This window comes from Lathamus discolor, chromosome 14, assembly GCF_037157495.1.
Source record: "Lathamus discolor isolate bLatDis1 chromosome 14, bLatDis1.hap1, whole genome shotgun sequence".
In the NCBI taxonomy this organism is placed as follows: Eukaryota; Metazoa; Chordata; class Aves; order Psittaciformes; family Psittacidae; genus Lathamus; species Lathamus discolor.
The window spans coordinates 3,064,191-3,091,912 of NC_088897.1; the positions used below are offsets into that span (position 1 = coordinate 3,064,191).

At 46.4% G+C, this 27,722-nt stretch overlaps 1 protein-coding gene across 3 annotated transcripts in view; it reads left to right on the plus strand.

Annotated features, from left to right (window-relative positions):
- Positions 1-523: 523 nt before the first annotated feature.
- The window catches only part of RNF43 (ring finger protein 43), a 58,092-nt gene continuing 30,893 nt past the window's right edge, over positions 524-27,722 (plus strand). For 2 of the 3 annotated variants that reach the window (XM_065694349.1, XM_065694346.1), the window contains exon 1: positions 524-2,369. In XM_065694349.1, the coding sequence (XP_065550421.1) occupies positions 2,133-2,369 (237 nt within the window). In that variant the 5' untranslated portion in view covers positions 524-2,132. The remainder of the gene's footprint in view (positions 2,370-27,722) is intronic. The other variant, XM_065694347.1, reaches the window with a different exon arrangement.

The following is a 27,722-nucleotide window of genomic DNA, read 5'->3' on the forward strand; positions in this document are numbered from 1 at the left end:
GAGCCTGCAGGGCCAGGCCAAGGGGAATGGCTCGAACCTGCCAGAGACCGAGCTGAGCTCTGAGGCAGAAGCTCTTCCCTGTGAGGGCGCTGAGGCGCTGGCACAGGGTGCCCAGAGCAGCTGTGGCTGCCCCATCCCTGGCAGTGCTCAAGGCCGGGTTGGACACGGGCTCGGAGCACCCGCTCCAGCGGAAGGTGCGGGTGGGGCTGCCCCGGGGATTCCCCCTCAGCCCCGGGCCCGGCCGGGGCCGCGCTGCAGGCGGGCGGTGCGGCGGGAGGGGGAGCCCGAGGCCCGGTCCGCGGCGGCTCCACCCTCGCTGCGTGTCCCAGGTAGGAGAGCGCGGCCGCCACCGCCCCGCGGGCCCCGCCGCCCCGCCCCGCCCCGCGCTCGGCTGAGGAGCGGCCTCCGCGGAGCCGGTGTCCGGCGGCCGCAGCCCCCGCCGGGCCCGCAGCCCGCCCCCGCCGCCGCTCCCGGCCCTGTCCTGCCCGCTCCGGCCCGGCCCGGCCCGGCCGCCGTCCTCCGCCGTGCGCCCGGCGCCGGCAGCCGCGCTCCGCGGCGGGAGCAGCCCCCGGCGCGCTGCAGGAGCCTTCCCGAGCCGCTCCGGCTCCGTCCCCGGCTCGGCGGCTGCCTGCGGACACGTCGCCTCCAGCCGGGCCGGCCCCGGAGCTCGCTGTCGGCAGCAGCGTTCTCCTTGGGTCTCGCTGGAGCCGCTCTCGGGCTGCGGAGCTCCAGTCGCACCTCCCTACCTGCCTGCTGCCGGCCGGCCGGCCGACGGGAACCAGCCCTCGCTCTGCGTTCAGTGGAAATACCACAGCTTTTAGTTTCTCTCTGTGAATTTAAGGCTATCTCCAGAGCTCTTCTCAACCCACTGCAAACCGCGTTTGCCCAGGCTTTACAGCAGCGCTTCCCGGCCCCGGCTGGCCTCCAGCCGGCAGCAGCCCAACAGGTTGGCGGAGCTTTTCTCTTTCCTTTTTCTTTCCAATCCCTTTTTGCTCCCCGTTGCAGCAATCGCTGTAACTTTGCTTTAACTGACAGCCTCCTCTGCCCGAGTCGTCCCAGCTATGAAGTCTCCTCGAAACGTTTCGTGGGACCTGCGCACAGTCCAGGGAACTTAAGTTTTTATTCTGTGGGGCCTTTAATCGGGTTCTTCTTCATGTGCGTCTGGAAGTGGCTGCACAGAACTAGTGGGAGAGGAGCCAGATATGCTGTCACTTTGTGCTTCGTACCCATTTGGCATCTAAACTTGTGAAGTGTTTCGGGGGCCTTTTTTCTCTCCTGGGAACTTGAAGCTGTGAAGAGAAGCTCTGTGCTTTATTGATTATTCTGAGTAACCTTCCCCACGCTTTGGGTCTGGACGTGGATTGCCGGGAGAGAGGTAAAGTTGAGCTCCAAATTTGAAAGAAGTGCTTGTGGCAGGAGAAGGATGGAAGGGGTCAGCTGGGTTTGCAAGGGAACGGTGCTGGAGCAAATGTTCTTTTCACCGTAAGTCCAAGAAATCCCTCCTGCATTGTTTCTGGGAAGAAGACTGGTAACTGCCGACAACAGCGAAGGCAGCGAGCTTGAGCTGCCTCTGTGGGAAATGCTGGCAAGAAGCAGAGAGGTCTCCCAAGGGTGTTTGGATTAGACGTTTTGGACCTGTGGATCTTCCTAACACCTGGTCAGGAGACAGGAGAACACCATGTCTGCAGCGAGACCTCCCCATATTTCATCTCTGTGGGACTGACAAGTTCCTCATGCTCCCTGGTGTTCCTGTGTATCCGAACTGATTTCTTGCTTGCAACCTGTTCCTCTGATCTTTCCTGATTTCTGTGCTGGGGGAGGGACTCACAGTTTAGGATATCTATTCTTTCTGTAGCCAGTTTGTTGGTTTAAAATATGCCTTTGAGCTCCCAGCGGCCTTTGAGCACGTGGCACCAAGGAAGAGAAGCGGTGAAGGCGAGACCCGGAGCCGTGTCCTGGTGAGCAACGCTGGCGGTGACTGAGCCCCTCTTTCCTCTGTCTCCTGCCTCCCTGTCGCTGGGACACACGCTCGGAACCCCGACAAGCTTTGCCGACGGCTGGAGCCCACCGCAGGGTGAGGACGCGTTCCCGAGCGGTATGTGTGGCCGGAGCCCGCTGCTGCAGCTGGTAGCATGAGTGCTGGCCCCCCGCTGCAGCTGGCTGTCCTCTGGCCGTGGCTGCTCATGGCGACCCTGCACGCAGGGCTTGGCCATACAGGGCTGGCGCTGGCGGCGGCGGTCGAGTCAGAGAGGTCGGCGGCGCAGAAAGCCATCATTAGAGTGATCCCCCTGAAGGTGGAGCCCATTGTGCTGGAAGGGGAGTTTGCGAACGTTGCTGAGGTGACTCCAGCTGAAGGAAAACTGCTGCAGGTAAGAGGAGCCGTGTTCAGTCCAGCTCCATCTGCCCCGCTGTCCTGCTCTGGTCCTCTCCCTTTTTCTGTTCTTGCTGTTTCAGCTCCTGGCTCAAGGCGTTTGGTTTTCTTTTCCAGCTGCAGCAAGTAGGCATTTCTCACATGAGCTGTCCACCTGTGTGTGTTGTTCCTTTGTGTTCCTGCCCCCCAAGCCGTGCTTGCTGCTGCGAGGGGGACGGGATGATGCATATGGCTGCTTCTCCGTTTGGTCTCAGTCTGTAGGTGCGCTTGTGTCAGTGTTGAATTGTGGATATGGTTGATTCCTCACAGGTTACTGCCTGTCTTACTTGATGTTCTGACGCTGAGTGTGTCGAGACACAGGTGGGACACTGAGCACCTGACAGAAAACAGGATTTTATAATTCATTTTTTGGTGTGAAATCCAAATCAGTTTTTCTGCACACTCCTGCTGGTAGCTGGGCTTGTGGTACAGCTATAATACACACCCAGGCTTTGCCCCCCTCAGTTACTGACCCTGCTCATTGTTGTTTTTTGTACTGCCTGTACCTGAATGTTGAATTGTGCCCATAGAGCAGCTCCTGTGGTGTCAGCACCAAATGTTTTTACAAGTGAAATTAGTGCTGGTTTCTGACCTGTGCTAAGGAGAGAGCATCTGACCATCCCGCCGTGAGGTGCAAACGCTGCCAAAAGACAGCGCTGAGCTGGTCATGAACAGACCGACCTCCTGCCTGTGACAAGTTTTGAGCTCAGTTTCTTGAGACCTGGTGCGTTCTCTCTCGTTTCTGTTGGGAATTTGCTTGGCAGTTGTGTGCTTTATTCTTGAAAACAAAACCCAACAGAATAGCCTGCGTTAATACTGAATCTTCATTTTTGCGTAGCTCTTTCCAGTCTTGACTTCCCAAATGTGAAATGTCGTAATCTTAATCAAATTTGTAGCTGGCAAATTTAAATGAAGGTAAGAAATTGTGTATAGTCTTGTAAGAAATACAGTCAGGCCAGCTTTAGAGCATGGTCACCTGTCTGCAAATGGGAGCAGGCGATGTGTGACATTTATAAAGCCTGTTTTTTCCACGCCTTTTCAACTACTCAGAACAAAAGCTGCGCTGTAAAACTATATTGCCAGGCTAGAAAAAAAATCGTAGCCAAATGTACTCAAGGTCCTGTTCGGTCGTGAGGCAACGTCCAGGAAAGTCAATATTTATTCCTTACAAAAACTACAGTGGTGTTGCAACTGAGCACAAAGTGTAGAGCGTGGACCTTTTTGAAAGGAGAAGGTGGTAACCTGGGTTGTGGGACGTGTGGATGTTTTTAACCAAACCGAGTGCTACGTGGTGGGATTTTTTTGTCTCACTGGCTGTCGCAGCAACACAAACGAGGCATTTTGAGTGCTGAGCCCTGAGTAGTGTTGGATTTACCAATGGACTTCACGCTTTAAAACTCATCCTCAGAATGAGAGTGCTGGGGAAACACTAATCTGCTGAGTTTGTGCACACAGATACTGACCTGCACGGTATATGTTTTTAGGCCTTGGTTACACCACTGTGCACGCATAGGTGATCATTCCTATTCCATATCCCACTGAATCCAGTGTGGAAAATCACTCTGGTCTGGTTTCAGATGGCAGCGTTGGGATCAGGGGGGTCAGGCTGTGCCTGCTGCAGCAGGATGTTTGTCTGGTGCTAGGCACCGTGTTCTGGGAAGGCTTAGTCAAGTGTACCTGTGACCTCTTGTGTATGTTGTATGGTGTAGTTTCTAATTCTGCACCGGGGTGCAAGATAAGTAAGAAAATAATGGGAGGAACAATTTTTAGTTTGCATTTAAATAGTTGGATACTAAATACACCTGAATTAATTAGGTTTTATTGGGACATCTCATTTTACATGTGGTTGTCAGCATCCCAATCTTGCAAAAATGTTAGGCCATGTGCTCGACTTTAATGTCATTGGAACTCTCACCTGCCTGTTCACACCTACCTGCACAATTGGTTCTTTATATGCCATTCAGATATGTAACATGATTATCTTTGAGGTTAATGAGTTGAGAAGTTTTGTTTTTAAATCACTTGTGGATAGGTCTTCTTGGTTGTGTCTGAAAGATGCCATCAGTTCTCCTGCCCATCACAGGAGAACAGAAACTGCAGAGCTGAGCTTAGCAAAGCAGAGTGGGTGGTCCAGTCCTGGTTTTGGAGCAGTGCTCTCTTATTTCAGTGGTATAATAGGATTGCTTAAGGATAAGTGGTGCAGAGTTAGCCCTATATTCAAGTAAAATTCTCTTTAACTTATAATTATCTTCAGAGTGTTCTGGTCAATGTATTTTTAGAAATGCATTCTTCATGTAATATAGAAAATCCTGCATGGAAGTAATGGAGCCTCAACCAAATGTACTTCTACCAGAACACTTTCTTGGTTTCATTTCTCTCTGCTGTACTCTCTAGGACCATCTATAGAGATGGACTTTGATCACAGTGTGTTCTGTTCTTAGAAGCTAACTTTAAAAGGACCTTCTTTACCTATATCAAAAGAATCCCTGTGTGGAGCTCCTCCTCACACCCCTCGCCGCTGTGGCCAGTTCTGCTGGGAGGTCTCTGGGTTTCCAGTTTTGCAGAAGTGGGTGAGCGGGTGGATCCGCAGCGCTGCCCAGGACCTGCCTGCTGCCTGCCCCTTCCAGTTCAAGCCAGGCAGCGTTACCTCTGGCACTCCACTCCATGTAGGATGATGCAAAGGCAGAGGAATTTCTCAAGTAGGCAGAGCCACTTAAGGCTTTATAGGTCAAAAACCCAACACCTTAGACTTCTTACAGAAATCATCTTCAAGCTTGTTCAGAGCTCAAGCTTGTTCAGGTAGTACATGCTCTGAGCATTAACTATTGCTTAAAATGGGAAAAGTAGTGTTGTGAACTAGTCTCCAGTTTCCAAATAGCTGGAGCTTTAGAGCTCTGCTGAGCCCTCTGCAATAGCTTGGACTTCTTCTGAAAAGAGTCCAAGGGAAGAGAATGCCCCTGTAGTAAGATGGAAGAACCAAACCTTTCAGACAAGTAGGTTGGAAGGAACATGTTTACATCTTACTGATAGCAGGCACCCCCCAAGCAGTGAAGGACTCACCATGCCCTCTGAATTGCAGTTCCTAGAGTCCTTTGCAGATCAACTCCCTGTAAGATGACGAATAATGAAATTTTCACAGCCTCTCCTTCTGATTTTTATGTTGCTCTGTCTGCTGGTTTTTGAGGAATGAATCTTGGTTTCCTTCTTGCCCATGCCTCAGTCTCCAGTTGGTACTGGAGAGAACTGTTGGTTTGAAGATGGGAAAATAAGGAACATCTTGGAAAGAAAAGGAGTGAGCCACTGTAGAGACTTGAAAGAAAGAGACGGAAGATTTATCCAGTTTGAATTGCAACAGAATTCACATGCAAATGTAATTGTGGATGAAAAAACCTTTTTATTTGAGAAATAGCTCAGCACTTACAGTTTATTTTAGTAAAGTGCACATGCAAGCATACGTCTTTGAAAGTGAGCATTAGTTTCTCTTTATTTCAGTGTATATAGCCCCAATCTGGTATGCAAGGGAAGGGTGATGCTGTTAGCATGTGAGGTGTGGCTGGGATCATTACAGTCTCTAGTTTTAGGGATAGTATTCTAGAAACCATGTTAAAAGTTTGGGAAAATTTGCAAAAACTGATGTTAAAAAGAGATAGTGAATACAGCAGTTTGAGTTTACCTATAAAGAAGGCAAAGTGATACTCAATCACTGATCACCTTACACACCTATGTGTAGAAAAACCACGTAGATACGTAGAACAGCAGAACAGTCTTATTTATCAGGCAAAAGTATAGAACCAGTGTTCCTAAATTGCATTATTTTATCACAAGTTCCACAACACTGCCTCATTTCTGTATAATCTTTACAGTTCTATGGGTGATTACAGGAGAAAGTAAACTTTCACTTACCCACTCAGCACATTGCTTTAACTTATTTCTGCAGGGAAAACCCTTGTGAACACAGAACAAGCTCCTAAAGGCTCTGAATGGCAAAAGCAAGGATTGGACTCTTTCCTCTCCTCTGCAAAGAAATGAATGATTTTTAAAACTTATTTTTTAAAATCAATCTTCTATTTATGGTGGAATGAGTGAGAATTACAGGAGGATCCCAAATTATCACTGTGTAGGTGTGTACGACTCAGAAACTGAAAATCAGACATAGCTATATCCAGAAGAGAAGCATGTGTGTATTCAGAACAGTGATAATTAACCCTTGAAATAGTTGCAGTGAACCCCACATGATCATCCTGGAAATGGAGAGTGTTTCCAATGTAGCAATGCACAACGCTGTTGGAGAATTATAATCACCTCCTTAACTGCTTATAGAGGGTTACACTCCCAACCCATAAAAAAGTAAATATATTAGTAGTCTTCTATACTACTAGCTCCTGGATCAACAAAGGGATGTGGAGTGCATAATGTTGACAGAGATCAAAGAAGTGGTAAAGTCTAACTAAATGATAATGGAGACTTAAATTACCTGTGAATAAACTGGTCTGATAGCACAATAAGAGTAAGTTCAAAGAAGCAATTTCTGCCTCTTGGAACAGCTAGTACTAGAGTACACAGAACTATATTCTTGACTTTGTGTTAAGCAATGTGCAAGAACTGACTCAAAAGCTGGCAACAACTGAGCCCCTTCTATTGACTACAGCATAATAAAATTCTTTGCCCAAGTATCGAAAAGAGGAATTCTGACACTAACCTTTAGAACAGGAAATTGCACTAAAGTGCCGCAGCGAGATTAATGGCTCTTACAGCTTAAAGAAAAGTATCTTTAGATGTGGCATAAGTACTACTCAGGACAGGAAAAGCATATAGAAAAATAGAAAGCATTGTCTCGAAAAGGCAGTAGTAACCCAATACAAATACATTGGTAGGGTTCAAGAAATCATTTTGGCCAAACAGTTCTTTCAGGAACTGGGTGTATAGTATTAGTGTAGGATTGGCATTGTATGTAGTATAACCTGCAGTGGAGATTAATGCAGTTCTTCCCTGTGAGGGTGCTGAGGCGCTGGCAGAGGGTGCCCAGAGAAGCTGTGGCTGCCCCATCCCTGGCAGTGCTCAAGGCCAGGTTGGACACAGGGGCTTGGAGCAAGCTGCTCCAGGGGAAGGGGTCCCTGCCTGTGGCAGGGGTTGGAGCTGGAGGAGCTTTAAGGTCCCTTCCTACCCAAACCAGTCTGGGATTCTATGACTAGCATGGTATTAGTATCAGGATAGGATTTAAGTGTATCTGGAAGGTGAACCATTAAAATCCAGGTGCAGAGTAGGGAGTCTCAGCTAGAGTCAGCTGCTAGAAAAAGCTGAGCTTAGAATCTTTCTGACCTTCCATTGCTTTTTTGAGCACATGCAGAGGCTGAGTTGGAGCTTTGTGTGGTATGTCTTCTCCTTTCCTGATCAAAAGAAAATGTGTCACAGGAAACTGTTCTCCATTTAAGGAGGAGTTGGAAGGACTTTAAACCTAAATCTTCCATCTCCCCAGTGCCCCATCTGGTGCTGGTCATTGTGCCAGTAGAATTATTTATGAGACGTGTAGGCATAGACCCATTCTGACTTGAAGATTTTCGGTACCAAAAAGGTCATGGATCTGGAGGTCCAAGTAATTACATGAGGAAGACATAAACAGGAGAAACAAACCCATCTGCAGCAGAGCACAAATACATGATCAGCAGGGTAAATCAACAGGGCTGGAGTGAGCAACAGTCAACAGAGGACTTCTGGCCACACACACCCGTCCTGGAATATAGCCAGGGAGCAAGTGGACATTTCCCAAAGATAAGCTGGCAGAGGGGTGAGATTACAGAAGGGAAATGGGCCTCAGTCTCTCCTGTTGGCGGTAGCCAGGCTGGACTTAGGGGTGAAAGAGTTCTGAACAATTGGAGAAATCACTTTTTGTTGTGTGCCCCCATAGAACTGCATTAGGCATTATGTATTCTCTCTCTGTGTTTTTCTGTGCATAGAGCTCTCAGATCTGCCTGACAGCTTTCTCTGGACTTCCCCCAAACTCTTACTTAGACTGAAAACAAGCAAATATTAAACTAAAAGTCAAAGAAGGTAAATAAGCACCATGGAAAAGGTGCAGTGGAGTTTGATCTTCAGGTCTCTCTGTCTTCAGTATCTTAAAACCTTGTGTTGCAGGGGTCGCCAAGAGTCAAGTATATGGAATTTGGTTTATAAACAAAGCACAGTTGAAAGCCAAACCTCAGTACCTGGGTATATATCACACTTCAGCAATGTATGTTCATATTTTATCACCCTTCCATCCATTCTAGGTCTTGAGATTAGATACAGAGAGGAGGACAGGGGATAAAGCAGGCACACATGGCATGGGTGGTCATGGTGGTCTCTTCTGTCTTTGAGTTCTGAGATTTTAATTTTTTACTTTTAATTTCTGTTTATTTTCCCCTTATTTCACTGTCTGTAAAGAACAGGAAGCGTTGTTGTGCTGCCTTTCATTTGCCCATAACGCTTTCGGTCTGCATTAAGGAACTGTAATCGTATCTCATGCTTCGGAGCTTTGGGCTTGCTGCCAACATGGATCAGGCAAGAGGTGGCCAAGAGTTCTCTTGGGACCTTTTCACCTTTTCTTTTTAGGGGCATTGCCTCAAAAGCAGGTGCTAAAACATACAGCTCAGTGTTGAAAGATAATAGGGTATTGTCTGGAATATACTTAGGTTGTATTGGTCACTTCTGTGCAGGTTGCCAGATACAAGGGGAAGGTTCTATTCCCCCCTGCAGCCACTCTGTTCAAATTATGTGACATTTTGGGTGTGTTTCCTCTTCCTCTGCAGCTTGAGACATGAATCATCGGCCTAGATCAAGGGATGTATTCTCACCTTGTCACTTCCCTGATCCTAAAGGGGCTAGTTAAGGGCATTAGTGGCCCTTTGATCTCTCTTTTGTTCTCCATCTCATTAATTTGGTCTCCAGTGATCAAGTGGGTTAATCTGATGTGTATTGCTGTGCTCAGTATCAGGATAGTGGTAGAAATGTAATGGATTGTCACACGCAAGAATTCTGACTTGGGAGCTGAATTAATTCCTCTGGCCATAAACTCCATTTCATGTTTAAAAGCTCCAGTTTATAATGTTTTTTTGCCAAGCTCAGTTATGACATGTTGATTTCAAATGTGAGTAAACCAGTTTGGGGATACAATTTGCTGTTGTTTTGACAAAAGGTATGTGGATTCTAGTTGAACATGACATGAAGGAACAGCAGTTAGATTTCCTACTTCTAAAGCACTTCAGCAGCTGTTGTTCCCTGGGGTCTTTGTTCAGCTACATGGATTTGCTCAAGACGACTGGTGTGTTGCTGTAGAAGGGATACACACACTGCGGAAACATGGAGAGAAAGACTGGGATTGAATTTGATCCAGATATCAAAAATAAAGAGCACTTCAGTCCTACTGCAGATGTGAAGCAGTTTTTCTTACAAAGGCCAAAAAGCCCAATAGTACAGCAGAGCAGGTGCAGGGAAGACACTGTTTGAAAAAGGATTTGGGGTGATTGCCCCATGGTAGAGCAGAAGAGACAACTAAAGGAGTGAATTCAGAACGCTGGTTTTTTCCTTAGTTGAATTTTGTGCAGGTTCGTGCAGGATTGCTTAAATATAAGGAACATGAAAGTAGGATGTGAAAGTCAAATAAGAAAGAGTGCATTGCAGCAATTCCTGTAACTTCCTGGGTGGCAGTTTGAATCAGAGGTTAATGGCTAGCAAGTCAGCCTCTTCAGACCATCGCCCTGCCTAGAAATACAACTTCAGAAACCTTGGGTTGACTATTTTTTGTTGAGTAGTAAGAGAGCTAGTGGATGATGTATAGCTGTTACTGCTTCAGCCTTTGATCATGTCACTTGCAAAATTATCTTAATAACTTTTACTTACTGAGACAGTTTTATTCCAAAAGAAGTGGAACCTCACAGAGATCCCAAAGATACAAGAAAGAGTTCCCCCTTTTCTACTTGTCATGTAGTACCTCAGGTACTCCTTTGTTCCATAAATGCCTTATCTGAACAGTAGTCCTCATTTGCAGCCATGCTGGAGGTACACATAGGTCCCCAGATGTCAGCACCAGAGACTTCTGTCCAAACAGTTCCCTAGGGCCGCAAAAATGTCTCTGTCCTCCCCATTATCCTCTATTACATCTGACCTCATTCATATAAGTGTAAGATGCCCTAAGTCATACAGCTCCACTCAGCTGTTCTTTCATCTACTTTCCCAGGTTTCTTTTCTCTTTTCCCTTTTACCATTTTCATCTTTCTTTTGGGTCAGAACAATGTTTATTCTTGTTATTTTTCTGTATGTGGTCTTCTTGATCACTACTGGTGGACAAAATGGTTTAGGCTGCCGCCTGGCATTGTTTGCCTCCAATACTTCGCTCTCCTCCATTCTTCTCTGTGATCGTCTGGTCTTCCCATTATCTCCTTCAGAGCACCTAATCTGTAATTAGATTAAGTGCTCAATTGAGATTTTCTCCTAATACTGGGATGACATTGTCCCAACTGTAAATTGCCTTCCAGAATGGTAAGAATTGTCCTGTAGGCCACACATCCAGTCTGCCTTCAGAAGTCTAGTCTTCCTAAACAGGTAACTGCCTTTATGGAAGACTTTCTTCAAGGCTGTAAACTTCAAGGGTGCAGACTAGTAAGATGCATCATGTTTTTAACTCAGAAGAGCTCAGGTCCTGCTTACATTCCTTAGGAATCCTATCCCCAGTGCCACGTGCAATCATTCCTCTCCAACAACATTAGCCAATGCTGAATTCTAGAACCTGTGACAAAACCATTATCAGTTGTATCTGAACCTTCGAGTGCACCTTGCAACATCCTGCTCCTGTGCATCAGATACCAGGATATAACCAAAGGATCTTAGTCCTTCCACCCATTTCTATAGGCACCCAGCTGGGGCCAGTGCCGCCGTACCCAGTCAGTGCTAGGGAGCAATGAGATGCACACTGTTCAACTTGGCAGTTTCCTGACCTTTTCTAGGACCTCTGTCACAAGATACCATTGTGGTGGGAGACTGCTTGCTAGCACTGGATATCTCTTCATCCCCCCCTCACATTCCCATGCATTGTGCATATTGTAGGCAACAGAGCCTTCATCTTTGATACCTCCCAGAGTGCTTGGGTAGAGTACCTGCTCTTGGGAGTTAGCTTCTCTTTATAATAACTGTATCTCAATAACAGTCAGATATCCCTGTGGTGGAAATAATCTCTCTATTAGAGAAAGTATTTTCTTTTATAGGTATGTTGGTATATATGCCTCTTGCCTTGCCTAGGGAGTGAATCATGGTAAACTGTGAACATGAGGTATTTGCTCAGCAAGAAAACCAGTTGATGCAGAATCATAGAATCATTTAGGTTGGAAAAGACTTTAAAGGTCATTGAGTCCCACCATAATCAATGTTTGCCTTGAAACAAAAAGGACTCTGCCAGACGTCTTAATACTCCAACAAAACAAACAAGAAAACCCCAAACCCTCAAGCCATAATCTTACGGCTCTCAGCTGAATTACTCTACACCAGTAATTTAATGAAGCCCCTAAACATGCAGTGAATGTCCATAAGTATGCTTTTTGGAAAGATCTGTATTACTTAAAGATATCAAATAAATAAACCAGTTCATTAGTTCTGGGACAAAAAATTCTTACCCCCACCTGGTCTTAAGTCAAAAATAGTTTCAAACCCTTCCCTTGCCAACCTTGCTGTTTGCATGTTAGGGTCTTCATGTTCAGGTAATATCAAGTGAGACATCTTGAGGTCCCCTCTTTTTTGGCAGAACCCATGGAGCCAGGGAATCCAGTGTGCCTGGTGGGACCTCAGCATCAGGAATACTGTTTTAGCTGACAGACTACAAGTGGGAAATGTGGGATAACATTGGAAGGAACAGATCACAGAAGCTCCGGGGTTTGCAGAATTGACTTCCTCAGGTGCCAACAAGTGCTGGCTGCGTATCCCATTGGCCAGCCTGTTTCTTGGATTCCTGGTAACCACGTTCTCAGCTCTGTAGTCTGAGGAATTAACTGACACTGTCTAATCCTTCTTCCTCCCAAAGCCTACTGCAAGGGCAGGCAGCAGGCATTAGTGGCACTCCTGCAGACCTCATGGCGGCCGGGAGAGGCTGAGGAAATGCTAAAGCCAGAGTTTCCAGAGAAGCGTGCCCATCCTCCCAGACTGACTCGCACAGAAGTCAGGACAGCTGCTCCAGTCCCTCCTCTGAACTTCTGCTTCTCGATTTTGATGCTAGATAATGGTTGCTGTTGACAGAAGCCTCTCTTGTCTTAGACCTCTTGTCCCTACACAGTCCTGTGTTTCAGTGATTCTGGATTGTTCACTGGGACTAATGAACAGCAGAGTATGGATTACATCAATGCAGATATCTGAGTAACTATTTCTGTCCATCTGATTTACAATTTTCTCTGACCCTGTGGTCCTAAAATTCCATATGGAACTTTAATAAATGAATGTTGACCTCCATCCCAGCATGGGACCTTAAGCAGGGTCTCACCATCCTCCAGTACAATAACATGAGCTTGTGGCAGCTTGTTTATTATTTAACATTTAACTATGCTCTTGAATGTGTCTTTCCTGGTAGCAGGAAGTTTTGCCAGAGGGCGAGAAAGCACCACTGCTAAATATCTAGCATCCAGTGTCTTTATTCCCTCTTCTCAGATAAGGTTTCTTATATACTTTCCTGAGGTCATATCTAAGTCTTACTGGAGCCAGAAAATAGCCCTTCTTTTCCTTGCCAGCTAACCCCAGACCTCTATGGACAAAGTGGTATGTGCCCTCAAGATGTCTGATGTCAAGCAGGCCATCTCCTTCCCATCTGCACAGAAGCAAACCTGTCAGGTGGCCTCTGTTCATTTGTAACATCAACTGGGAGATAAAGCGGTGTACTGATACTGGTAATTGCATAACATTGTATCAGGAGATTTTATGATACTGCCTAAGTGTTGGTGCCTCCGGCCATCAGTACATTCCGTCAAAGGTCAAGTTGTATAAGAGCCTCTCCAGGGGATGTCTCCGTTCTTGCCATCTGCAAAGCTGGAGTGGAGTTCCATTGAACTCTATACCATTGCAGATGCTTCCAGGAATGATGCCAAAATAGGCAGATTGTGGTTTGTGGACTACTCTAAAATGCTTGAAATCCACCCCCTGCCACGTGTGGAGGGAGGGAGATTGGGAATTACTGCTTGGAGTTACTCAGCTCCTGAATAGGTATGTGGGTTGTCCTTTGAAGAAGAAAAGAAGATAACGTGATAGTAATTGGGCTGGTTTGAGATGTGTAGTATAAATCCATATCAACTGCTCACTCTCCTTCCACTAAAGACTTGTGGCTGGGATGAGTTGTAGGCCCATGGGGAAGAGTATATCCCTGCTTACCGTTCTGACTACATGCATACTGACAATGTGCATCTCCAAAAAGACTGCTTAATGAAGGCAAACATTTTTAATTCTTCCATAGCAGTAATCTGACCCTTGTGCCATGATTTATGAAGTGAGGGGAAAAAAGGAGAAATTAAGCTGGCGGTATTTAGGGATGGACAAACAGTTCTGAGTAAACAAGATGAATGCCGGTATTGAGAAACCTGATGTTTCCGTGAAGGCAAACTTCCTTATGTTTATTTAATTCTGTTGACCACGTTAAGAACTTTGAGAGATTTTTTAATACCTTGTAAACTCTGGTTAAGCATCTGTATGATGGGTTTAAGTAGGTGGGGTGAAGAACTGTAGCTGCTTTATGAATATCCCTGTGCTTCTCTAAAGTTTATGTAGGACTGGACAAGTCCCGTAGAACCCAGGTGAAAAGCCACTGACACTTTTGGGACTTTTTGGGGATGTGTTTATGTAAGCAAAGATTTGAAGGAGATTTAAGATGACTTTATGTTGAATCGTAACTTGTCTGTGTCCTGCTGGGGAAAACCAGACCATAGTTTGGGCATATGTTATGGATTTCCTTTGATCTAGGATGGCAGTTCTTGTGATCTTCAATCTCTTTGGTCTAAATTGTACTCAGAGGATCACGTTTGACCTTTTGACCACAATATCACACTGGCAGCTTATGTTCGTGTGTTACTTCATCATGATACCATCCTTTCATTGACCTTTGGTTGTTTTCAGAGTCAGTGCTTTCAAGGGTCTGAGTCCCTCATCCTTTGAGTATTTTCTGAGCTCTTTGTTCTTGTATTATATTGGTATCTGTGACTGTATCTGGATGTAGTAAAATGTCCATTGTTCCCATGGGGCCAGGGCATCACAGTTGATGGCAAGCTCTGTTTTTGACCATATTCATGATAGCACATGTCTTTGTGTTATCTACAGCAAGACTGCCAGAAAGAAGTAATTGAAGTTTCTCCGTTTGAGTGACTTTTCCAGTTAAATAGGCAGTTCTTAAATTACCTAATTTCAGTTCCGTTTTAAGTGATTAAACGTAAGTGATTAGAGCAGGGTGAAGAAAACAGAATGATGTATGTGCATGTTGAATGCCATTCTGATTTATTCTTCACCTGTGGATACTTAAGTGTGTAGAGTCTTGTCTGTGTGTTTGGAGGCTGGCTGTTAACACATACCTGAATTGTTCATTAAGAAAGTGCATCTCTACCAAATATTCTCTTCTCTCTTTGGTTGAGAAATGAAATATACTGGTGTAAAGAACTAACTGAAATATTGTGTTTATTGAGTGCTTTGTAGAAGTTATTATTTCTGTTATGCTCAGTTGATGCAAAGCCTACGTGAGAGATGTGTTCACCAAGCTTGGAAGTCATCTGTGTCATTTTGTCTGTAACTGCTACAACAATAAGTCTTGCAACATAGAAATTATACAGTTCTTAACACAAGAAAGTTATTGAAAAAAGATACCTTATTTGAAGTGGTTGGCTCTGGTGCTGGTGTCTGCACAGAAGATATCCATGAGCCTGGGGGAGGGGGAGAACTTTGAATTTCCAAGTAATTTCTCTTTCATCTTTAAATTTTGATACTCAGTTGAGTTTTGCCAGAGTTCAGAGTAACTTCAAGATTTCAGCCATCTTTCAGATGTATTTACAGAGAAAATCTGTTATTTCCACTCAGGCTGCACCTGTAAGATGATATACCTGGGTTTCTCTTAGTTTCACTGTTTTGCTTTGTTTTCCACCATGTTTTAACAAGATAAGCATCTCTCAGTGTATTTCCCCTTCATTTCAGTAATTGCCTTCTCTAGTGACTGATTTCCTGTGCTCTTCTGTTCATGTATGTTACCAGATCTGGGTCTACAGCCCGAGTATACCAATGCATAGAGCCCTCACTTAATCATATTATCATCTCAGGTAATTCATTAAAAGGTCCTCAGAGCATCAGATGGAAAAAAAGGCACTGATTTCTCTGAACTCACTCCCCGCAGACAGTCTGTGTAAACAGAGATGCTTACCAGATGCCTTGAAATTTGACATCATCAAACATTGAGGTGGGAATTGGGTTTCTTTCAGGTTTTTGAAGTTCTTTCAGTTGAAATAATTTAGCCTGCCTAAAATTCAATCCGAGTGCTACAAACTCAGTGTTTGCCACTGTTCTGACTGGCTGCAGAGCGACATAGAAAAATGGGTTTAACATTGAACCGTAAAGGAATTTATGACTAATGCAATAATTAAAGTTCTACATTAAATAAACTGAGAGATAATTTTGTCTCATGAAGCTAAATGCGATAAATTCAGTTCTTAAAATGAACTCAGCATGTATATTCTGCATCCTCAGATCTCACTGTAGCGATCTTGCCTGATAAAAAATATCTAGATAACCACAATGCAATCTCATGGAGGAGTGAGGAGATGGCTTCCTTGCAGTAACATAAGAATGCATGTACTTTTGCCCGTTATTGACTAGAAGTTTCAGGCTCAAATGAGAAACCAAGGTTGTAAATTTGGACAGCTGAACAAAAGTCATGTTGATAATACCTCTCCTCTTTCTTCTTATTGCCTGGTAATACTGTTTCAGTCTTACTTGGACAGTGTTTGTTCGATGTTTAAACAGACATAATACTGTCTGGAGCCAAGTGAATACAGTTCATTGTACTGCATCTTCACTCTCCTGAGGTGTCCAGCGACCTTGCAAACATGCTGGAAATGGAGGTTAACACGAATGAGTCAAACCAGTCTGAGGACAGTAGGAGAGCGGCTGTGCTGCATCTCTTCTAGGGCCTCCCACAGAGATAGCAAAGATAATCCCAGCCTTACAAAACTGCATGATTGGTTTATTTGACATTGAAGCCTGGAGTCAGATTTAAAGGAAGCATGAAAGCCCGAGTCAAGAGTAGGCTCTTCTGCATTGTAGAGTGTTAGAACCTCTGGTATCAGCACACTGAGCAGCATGGGTACCCATGTTCAGAAATTGTTTGTTTTGTCATCATCTCCTTAGGGTCAGGATTTTTGTATAAAAGAGTAACTTACTTTGCTGGTTTTAAAATAACAGTTTTCTTCCATTTATTGGAGAACATGAAGTCAAAGGTGTCTTTACCTAGAAGTGAAAAGTAAGATCTGTGATGATGCTTATTTCTTCAGGGAATCCAGTCCGTATTGTTAGAATTGGTCCCTCCAACACATTGTCTTCTGTGTGGATGCGTTTTACCCTTTTTGTGGAAAATCACTGTAAAGGACTGGGACTTCTTGGGGTCAGCTGCTGTAGTGCAGAGTAGGTGTCTATCACAGGGCAAATGAACCAGGTATCATAAGGTCACAGTGGTATTATAAGGGAACAGTGGTATTATTAGGGCACAGTTTCAAAGGTTGCTTTTTCCTTCTGGTATTCTTCTTTACTGTTGGGCCTTTGGGGTCCAGGTGGGGTCCTTTGCTCAGTGGTGTAGGCTTACTCTGAACCCCTAGCAGCTGATCTCTAAACAATTTCTGTATCACCCAGAAACATTCTGCCTTCTCATTTGTTTTCTAGAATATTTTTCTGATGACTTTCTTTATTCTTAGGTCAATATTTTATTTTAATTTTTTTTAGATGCTTGGAGACTTTTGTTTTATTTATTTTTTTAAATTTTCCTTTCCCCGGAATGTGTTTTGGGGCTTGTCTGTAAAGGGAGGCTCAGCAGCACATGAACTATGTACACAGGTACTTGAAGTTAGGAGGAGAAGCACAGTAGGAGAGAAAGCTCAAGGTGGGCATGGCCTCCCGAGTCTCCGCAGTCAGTGGCTTTGGGGGCACCCAGACAGAAGTGACCATCAGGACAATCGGATTGTTGGCCAGGCTGGATCTTGCCCGCATGGCTTTCAGGAGCTTTTCCACCTCCACATCATGGTTCATTGGTCAGGGCCTGTGAAAAGAATTATTTTTGTTCACTTGGCAGCAGTTCGAGATGCCCCTTCATCTGGCCACGGCGAGGAACAGTGAATAATGGTTCTATATTTGTATTATTTACAATGTTCACAATTTTACAAGGCACTGTCCTCTGCTGGGTGGAGCATCCTCTGCTCTTCCTGTACACAAGCCATTCCACACCTTCTTGCTACCTGTCTACTTTTTCTACCTGTGTACGTTTTTATAGTTTTCCATTTTGCAATAGGGTGACCCACTACTGAATGATCTGTTGGGCTATAAGTGTATCAGAGACAGTATTTCCTCGTCCTCCTTTCCCATACATTCCTAACTTCATTTTCCTTTTTTGAAAGGCAGAAATATATATATATATGTATATATATGTATGTATGTATGCAGTACACACAAATAGTTTTCAGAAAATGTTCCCAAATGATTCCAGGATCTTCTCCAAGTTTAAGCAGCTATTTTAAAGCCTGTCATCTTGTCCTGAGGGTTAGAATGACTCTTTCCCAGGCACATCCCTTTGCACTCACTGATGCTGAATTTCATCTGTCCTTTTACCCTGTAGCCATTCAAGCTGCAGTTTCATGTACAGCTGATACCAAATGATGGCTGCTTGCTGCTGAGAGGAAGAAGACTTGCTCTTCTCTTTTCTTCCCTGATTACTGCTTTCCTCTCAATCCTGCTTTTTCCATGCCATAGCTCATCCCTCACTTGCTGTGGCCCCAGTCCTTGTGAGAACCTTTCCCCAACCTGCCCAATGCAGGGAAAAAACTATAGAAAATGCTTAACTTAATTTGCTAGGTTCATTTCCTTATGTTTTCATAGGCTGAATGGGCTCATGGAGAAGTCAAGGATGCGCTGAGCAGTAGGGAACAAGTGGCCAGGAGCATGGGAGCAGGCGGCAGCTGTTGGCACCTTGTCTCTCATTCAGCCACATGCTGAGCAGGCTGAGATCCTTCATGCAGGTCTTCACAATCAGCTTGAGACTGGATAATTAAAAAAACCCCAAATAGTTTCATCTGCAGCTTTTGTCACCTCATGAATTTACTCTTTTCACAGTACTGGATGAACGTGGTGACATGCTCTGCGTGGACACTTCCCAACTGCCTCTGGAGGGAACCACGGTGGAAACAATTCATTGAGCTTTTTCTGCAGATGTTTTTCGAGCGCATCTTTCATCCCCTGTGTTGTTGCCACACAAAGGCACTAACGGGCTTCCTGCCTCTGATGTGTTGAAAAAAGCATCATTGTTTGTAAGCCCTGAGCATGTTTTTCTCTTTGGACTGGGCTCCTTAACGTACCAGGATTACAGTCTCTTCTGCTCTCATCATTTGGATGCAAGTTCCACTTTTCAAAGGTTGCTTTTTCCTTCTGTTGTTCTCCTTTCCTTATTGTTCACTGCTGGGCCTTTGGGGTCCAGCTGGGGTCCTTTGCTCAATGGTGTAGGCTTACTCTGAACCCTTAGCAGTTGATCTCTAAACAATTTCTGTATCACCCAGAAACATTTTACCTTCTCATTTGTTTTCCAGAATACCTTTCTGACGACTTTCTTTATTCTTACATTGATTTTTTTCAATGGTTGGAGACTTTTATTTTCCTTTCCCATGAATAAGGCAATTTGAATATGTAATGGTCACTGTTACAGAAATCATGTGTCTTCAACCAAGCCCTCTGTATTCCGTGCAGGATTGCATCTACTTTGGAGGTAAAGAAGTCATTAAGGATACCTAAAGCTGTCTTTTGGTCAGGCCTCAATCCAACATTTGCCCTGTCTGTATGATGCTGCTTGAAGTCACCTGTTAATACTGTGCTTTGCCACTTTTGTCACCTTCCTAACTGTCCTTTGCCTTTCCTGGTCTCTGGCATCACCGTGGATGGGTGGTCAGTCCATAGCTTTAGTACTTTTTTTTGACGTGGAGGCACGGAATTTCAGTATAGATCTTTGGAACTCTTTCATACAGTTAAATGAATAATAGTGCAGTCTATTGTGTTATTCCTGTATCTCTAATCTTACAGCATCCTCTAGGTGAACTTCCTTGCCTTTAATTTCCCAGGTACTTATGAAATTAATATTCTAGTTTAAAAGCAGGCATTTTCCCATCTTAACTTCAGGCTTGGATTTTGTGTTTGCAAGATATCTAGCTGGATAAATATTTGTATACATACACATACACATAGATGTGTATGTCTGTATGTATACCCATACAGGTACATACATATATGTGTGCACATATAAGATAGACATTTGTTGATACACATAGCATACTTGGATGGTGGGTATCAGGCAATAACCTACATTTTAGGTGAAGGAATTAAAAAATAAATTTTATATCCAGATTCCAGCTACAGATGCATGACGCCTGACATACAGAATTCATTTTTGGACTTTGAAAGAGCAACGTGGTGTGGTGGGTGCTGCTTGATGGGAGGTGCCCAGCGCTCTGTGTTGCCTTCTGAAAGGGCAGTGAATTGGAAAGCGCTCACTGGAGTCGCTAGCCCAGAGTGAGGCAGAGGCAGAGCTTGAATCAGGGCAGACAAAGGCACCGATCGAACGTCTGCAGTACTTAATCTCTGCAAATGTTAATAAAAGTATTAGGCAGGCAACATGTTTCCTCTTGTTTTGTTATGGTTGAATTTCATATGCAGACAGCATGCCATGAACCTCGTTTTCCCTTGCCATCCCTTCACACCAGCAGCAGCTTTCCCGAGCCTCAGGCACCACAAGCTCTGACTCATTTACTTAATATTCCTTTAATGAAACTGCCCAGAGCTCTGGACCTTTTCTCCTCCAAAACAATCTTTCTCCTCCCTGTTTTTCCACACCCTGCGCTTTCTTCTCGGCTCCCGTCACATTCCTAATCAGACTTTAGCTGAGCTTCCCCAAGCACACTGTCCCTTGCTGCCGTTCCCTGCCCAGGCCTCTCTGCCTCCTGCCAGCCCAGCCATAGGTGATGTATGGTGAGGAGCAGCCACAAGCCAAGGCAGCGCTGGGGATGGCATGGAAGGTACCAGACAGGCTTTCTGGTGAAGCCAGGAGGGCAAGAAACAAGCAGGAGCATTTCTTCAGCCATGGTGTGATGGGGAGAGGGGGACAGCTCATGGTCTCCTTCCCCCTTGGCTTTCTAGCAGAACCCAGGGTAGCTCAAAGCTGCACTAATTCATGGGCATTCTTTGCCAGAGGATCAGGGAGACTGTGGCAGGGGAGCTGGAATGGGCACAGAGTGTTCCTTGCTAAAGGGATGGGCGCAGTGGAAGAAGCCATAACTGCCCTGTGGGAAAATCCCCCCCCACCACCCTGAATGTCTGTAGTGGCCCTCCCAGGGCTGGAGGGCACTGGGACAAGCAGAGCCCAACCCAGGGGTCCGCCCCCAGGAGCAACCGGAGAGCAGCTGTGGTCGCACTTGCCCAGCTTTGGTGAGGACCACGCTACCACCTGGAACCCACAGGGGATGAGGGGGTAAAGGGAACTGCAGATCAGTTGCAATGCTGTGGTCCAGGAATGGAAATTTCAGCTCCTTTCCCCTGCCCCAGGTCCATTGGCTTTGCTTTCTCCTTCCTCAAAGGTTAGGACTGAACATTGTGAGCAGCAGCACAGATAGGATGCCGCTTTTGGTTTATGTGTTAGCTAGTACCTCTGCATAAGAGACTACAAAACCAGATAGTGAAAATGTAAGGGGGGAGAAACAAAACACATTTAAGGGCAATCAACACACCCAGGAGTTTTTCTGGATGCAGGACAGAAATGGCACTGGGTTGGGTCTGTCCCTGCTTGGACTGCTTGCGGCAGCATACTGTGTTGAGAGACACTGGTGGGCCAGTGGTGTTGCTATTGCTCACAACGCAGAGCTCTTCAGGGGGACTTTCAAACCCGTTCTGAAAGATTTCTGCATCGTTGATGGGGCTTTTTGTCTGTATTGGTTATTTTTCTGAAATGTGTACTCTTTGAAGGACTTTGGTCATGATGGGAAAAACAAAGGGCTGATCCAGAGCAGGGCTGATCCAGAGCAGGGCTGATCCAGAGCAGGGCCGATCCAGAGCAGGGCTGACTGCCCAAGTCTGTGCCTATTCTGAAAAGTACAGGAATGACGCTTCTTCATAGGGCTGAAAACCACGAAACCTGTGAAGCTTGGCTTCTCCAGCCCAACACTGATTAACAACTTACTTGCTCCTAAGGAACGTGTTCTGCCCAGTTTGCAAAACAGTGGTGCTTTGTGATCCTCAGGATTTAGTTTTACAAGCGTGGATTTAGACAGTCACAGATGATTTGGTGGCATCTGCAGGTTCATTGCATGCAGCAGTTGCTGCAAGCAGCAGCGTGGTTTGGTGGGGTATTGATGTTCAGCAGATGGGTGGGTGTCCTTCATGAGGTTCTGTGGTCAGTAGATGGAGGGTTTCTTCCTCCTCAGCAGCCCTGGGAGGATGCACAGGGAGGTTTTGAGCAGCAGAGAGGATTTACTTTTGGGTGGATGATGTGAAGTGCGCCTGGGGGTGGGGAGGGAGGCAGGGGAGCCCGCGCAGGGCAGGCGGGTTGGGAGATGCTGGGGAAGCCATTTGCCTCTGCGGAATGGGGTTAACGGGGTGAGGAGGTGTAGGTCTGTCCAGGGGTGCAAACAGGAGGAACGAAGCCATTTTCTGTGTGTGGTGCAGAAAGTGGAGGCTGCTGCTGAACCTCGCGTGTTGCACTGGCAAGGAGAGGGCTGGTGTGTGTTATTGTCGGCGTTGCACACACAAAGCTCTCCTGGGCTGGCTGCTCCTGCAGCCTGTACAGACAGGCCTGTGCTCCTCAAAGCCGAGGGATCGGATTCTTGCCCTCCAGGGCTTTCCAGCCAGCTCGCAGTTCAGAGGAGTCCTTTCTTTCTCCTGCTGTTCACGCCCTGCAAAGAATTTTCTATCAACAAAAGAAATGGTTTTATAATCAACTTGATGTTCGTGCCCAATCCTGGGGTATATGAAAGGGGTTTTGAAGGACCAGGGAAATGGAGCCTGGAGCTGGGGAAGCAGGGGATGGCAGATGGTGGCACAGCCCTGCTGGGACAGGGCTGGGTGAGTTTTGGGGTACTCCAGAGTCAATGAAGCTCTGGGAGTGGGAGTGATCAGACAAGATGCCAGGAAAGGAACTGTCCCTAGAGGAAAAGTGTTGGAGGATCCCTGGTACAGGCTCTGTTAGGCTGAGAAGCCTGTTACTCCTGCGGCTTCTCTGATGGGACTCTAGTGTTTCTGTTGGGTGCTTCATCCCATGAGGATCCTTGAAACATTGATTGTAGTTCAGGCTGTACCTCACAGTCAATAGAACTGTGTCAAATGCAGAAGGATTTTCTTTGGACACTGTTGGTCAGCATTCCAGGGAAAAAACCCAGTCTTGTTTGAACTCTGCTGGGTGGCAGCCCTGGCAGTGTTCAAGGTGTTGGACACAGGGGCTTGGAGCAGCCTGGTCTAGTGGAAGGTGTCCCTGCCCATGGCATAGGGTTGAAACTGGATGAGCTTTATTGCCCCTTCTAACCCAAACCATTCCATGAGTCTCGTCTTCTGCACAGAAGTGGGATGTCGTGAGAGCCCGTGGAAGTCTCATCATCATCAAGTTCAAAAGCTCTGGGACAACCTGGGGAGAGAATGAAGTTTTCTCTTTGCAGAAAACACGCTCTGTGGGTTTTGCAGTGTGATGTTTTTCAGATGTGGATGGCCAACAGATTTGAGTTTGTCCCTGCCAGGGAGGTACTGGGAGTGCTCATGGCACACAGCCGGCAGGGCCAGGCAGCATTCCTGTCCTCAGCAGTGCAGAGCGCGCGGTCAGCGTGCGAAACACGGCTGCCACCATGTCTCCTGGAGCAGTGACCCGGCTGCCATCGCTGTGACGAATGATCAGTAACAGGAGATGGAGAATTTGCCATTTCTATCACAGAGAGATGCCCTGCCGTCTCAAGTGATGGAAATATTAAATGCTTCCAAGTCCCATTTCCACTATTTCTGTGTGTATTAGTCCCATTTCCACTATTTCTGTGTGTATTACAGCCTCGTTTGTGGCCCAGGGCTCAGAACCCTACCATGAAGCCAGTAACAGTTGTTCATTTCTTCGTCCTTTCGTGCTGAGATTACATGTACGTTTTCAGCCTCTTAGAGCAAAGCTTTCTCAAAGCTCAGAAAAAAGCTGGTGCTCAGCCATCCCGGCGGTGGTTTTGGAATGGAGATGGGGTAGGGTGGTGCTGCTGTCAGAAGGAACAGCTCCAAAGCAGAGGTGCAGCCTCCACGCTCAGGACATGTGGGGATGGCAACCCAGCCTGGGCAGAAAAACTGTTGTGAGTTATGTGGCCATACTTGGGGCTGTTGTGAAGTAGCAGTTCCTTCCCATTGCAGCACAAATGTCCCTGCCTGGCTCTGGGGTGGAATCAGTATTTTTTAGAGCAGTGTGGAAGCGTGGGCTCAGGAGCTGGACTCTGTTACCTGAGTGGCTTTCTTGGCTTCCAGGAGTGTGTCCAGAAGCTGGTACATTTGGAAAAGGAATATTTTTGTGCTTACGAAAGGCGGTTTTTAAATGTCAAAGTTGAAAGTACTTTTCCTTAGCAAAAACAAAATCCCCACGAAGCCATCCAGAGCTGGCTGCGCACACCACGGGCTGAGCAGCTGCGCTGGCTCCATGGCGTTCTGGAGGAGATTTGTAGGCCTACAAAGGCAGCCCCATCTTGCTGTCATCTCTCCTAGCCAGGAGCACACACTGAACACCACACACCAGCCTTTGAGCCCTTTGTGTCAGAACTGTTTGCTTACTTAATTTTAAAATGACCACATCCACATAGCCGGAGGAATTGCCACATCATGATGCTCTGGAAGTGTCCTTTGGCACTTGATTTACAACAGCTAAATAGCAAGGGGGTCAGTGGCCAGCTGGCCACCAAAGCAGGAAACTGAATGACAAGAAGAATAAATAATGTTTCATGGAGTTGGAGTGTCTGGCAGTGCTAGAAGCTGTGAGGATGGATCAGCCTCCAGAATATTAGCCATGGAGAGCGCTCTTGATGTCTGCTCAGCTGTCTGCCAGCAGCGATGGCCATGGGAGCAAATGGCTTATGGATTCCTACCCCCTCGCGGCACACATGTGCAGGAGCATTGTATTGCCCACTAAGATGCTGATTTTTGCTGGGGATGGGAGGAATGATTGATACAGTTGTACAGAAGTGGCATCTCTGCAGGATTCCAAAGAATGAGAAGCAGCCATCCTTGGGCAGAGCTCGAGGAGAAGCAGCAGGGTTTGGGAATTCCCCAGCCCCCAGCAGCAGAAGTGGTTGATGCGAGTTGTGAGAGTATAGGATCGGTAAATGAGAAATGCTGTTTGGGCTGCGAGGGTGCCCACACTGCGAGGGGTGCTGGTGATTAACAGTGCTGGCGCTCGCTGGGTGCCAGCAGAAGGGCAGGCACTCTGCAGGCATAAGGACTTGATCACAGGCATAGGAAGCAAGCTCAAGCCAGGCAGAGCAGGAAGGCAGGGCTGTGGCACTCCTCTTGTGGATTAGATTCAGCAAGGAAGGTCACTTTCAGGGTATTTTTTGGTATTAGAGGAGAATGTTTCTTCAGGAAAAGTCCCACCCCCACTACCCCACAGCAGTTTGACCAAGTTGACCTCAATGGTTTCGTGCCAAAAATACCTGCGAACAATAATGACTTGTTAATGATTTATCCCAGTTTTCTCAAGCACTGCACTGATTCCTAATACAACAGAAACCATGGAAGCAGTACCCTGCAGGCTCTAAGGTTTTGGCTACAATGGCTTTTTGTACTTACACAGTTGACAGTGTTGCATGAGGAGTCCAAGACGCTGGTGTATTGGGCAGTGTAAGTGCACGTTGTTCAGTGTAACTTTAGGGACTATTGGTGGGAAAATCACCTGAATAGCACTGGGGGAGAAGTCAGCCGAGCTGCAGTGGAGGGCAGTCCCTTCCAGAGTCAGCAGACAGTCCTGAACAGGCACTCAAGCAGCTTCCACGTGGTAAGATCAATGTCAGCGAGGCCCAGCTGTGTGGAAAGTTTGCTTTCTGCAAGGAGAGCTGCAAATTCATCTTGCGTGGACCAGGCATGGCACTGGCAATGGGAGCTCTGAGAACAAGCTCTCTCCTTCTCTAGCAGATGGGCGCCTGCCCTTTTTGCAGGCCATCAGGGCAGAAGTACAGTCTTATGATGTAAAGGGATGGGATGCACCCTGTCCTGGGTGCTTCCAGCATGGCCGTGTACTAAAGCCCTTGATCAAATATCCTGCCTCAGTGAGGGGGAGCACAGCAAGATGTAAAGCAGCAGACAGGGAGAATCTGTGATTGCAACAACCACCTCCACCCTTCAGAACCAGAAGAAAAGGCAGTCAAGCCTTGGAACCAGAGTCTGCATGGGCTGCTTTTACACAATGCAGCGTAGTTTTACCACTGAGCGGCCATAGCAGAAGCTCAGGACAGTGCTGGACGCTTCCAGGAGCCTTCCCCTGTCAGGGACCGACATCATTGTTCAGAAACAAGCAGAACAAGAGCAGCACTGGCAGGTGTCAGGCTGGCAGCTCTGTCCATTGTGTCCCCTGATCTGCAATAATCAGAGATGAGAGAGTGAGACAGGAGGGCTTCTCTCCTCGCTGAAGTTCTTTTAGTCCTGACTCCTGTGACTCTGGATGTCTTTGTCATCTCTGTCCCTTCCGGAGGAGATGGGGCTGATGAGAGCTGGATCCTCCAGTGGAGGGCATGTCGCAAGTTGCCTGCTTTCACTGCCTCAAACAAATGGCCTGTGAATGGCTCCCTTCCTGTTCTGCAGAGCAAAAAAAGCTGTTAGAGCTCAGTCAGCCTTTACAATTTTAAAGCATTGTCTGGTCAAATTACTGGGTGGGCTTGAGTAAAGACAGGAGGTAGTATTCTGCTTGGTCACGTTCTGTTAAGCAGGGAAGTTATTTCACTTTCTGCCCCATTCGCCCTTGATCCTGTGTGTTCTGTACTCGGTGCTGCTCTGAACAGTGCACCGGAGGTGGCTGAAAATGGAAATTTCTGCCCCTTTTTAGTCTCAGCCTCTCATGTACTGGGCCAAGAGCTGTGTCATCCTCATCCCATCGTGGAGACATGCCCTTTGGTGATGAATGCTCCCAACAGACTGAAGCTAAGGGGAAGTGTTTTATGCTTACCTGCTTCAAGCTCCTTTCAGCATGCCAGCCCAGCGCTTTGAACGTCTGTGGTATCTGCAGTGGCTGGACTCGCAGGATGCAAGCCTGGTTACGTAGAGCAAGGATAGTGATAGTCCAAGGTGCATCTGCCAGCTAATAGAGATCAGTCTTGTAAGTCTCCTGTAAGAGTATCTTCAGTCAGAAAAAGTTGACTTGGCTGAAATCCTTTGTGGAGTTCATTTGCAAAGGATATTGTGGAAGAAAGTATAAATGGGCAAAAAGAGAATGAGGCATGTTTGTGTTGTCCTTCAGGCTGCCCAATGTGGTCCGGCTATGTCCTCCAGATCAGTAACTCCAGTAATGATGGAAAGGTGTGAAAAACCCATGCGACCATGTGTTGTGTGGCCTTAAGAAGTGCAGAGGGTGTCCATTGGAGGGGAAGGCTGTAATGAGGCAGGACTGCGACTCAGACACCCCATCTCTCTCATGCCTCTGGTAGCAGCTGATGAGCTCAGCATCCCCAGGAGCACAGAGCTGCATTCTCGGCATTCCTGCAGCTCCTTAGATGTCAGTGATGTCATTGATAGCAGCCAGGGAATTGCGGATCCCAGAGGGCCTGAACTCATGTCTTAGCAAGTAAGCGTAGGAGGAACCAATTTTTGTAGTCTGCTGCACTGTACTAGCAAGTTTTATTGAATCAAATCACAGCAAATATATTTGCATCTGCAGTTCTGTCTCCTGGCAATACTACAACATCCAACAAGAGAGATACTTCTGTCCTTCACCAGCTACTCTCTCATCACATCCCTAGTTAAGAAACCCACATCTGAGCAATAAAACAATGGGAAGCCAATGGTAACGTGATTAAAAAGCAAGTCATTCATTCCTTTAGCTATTCAG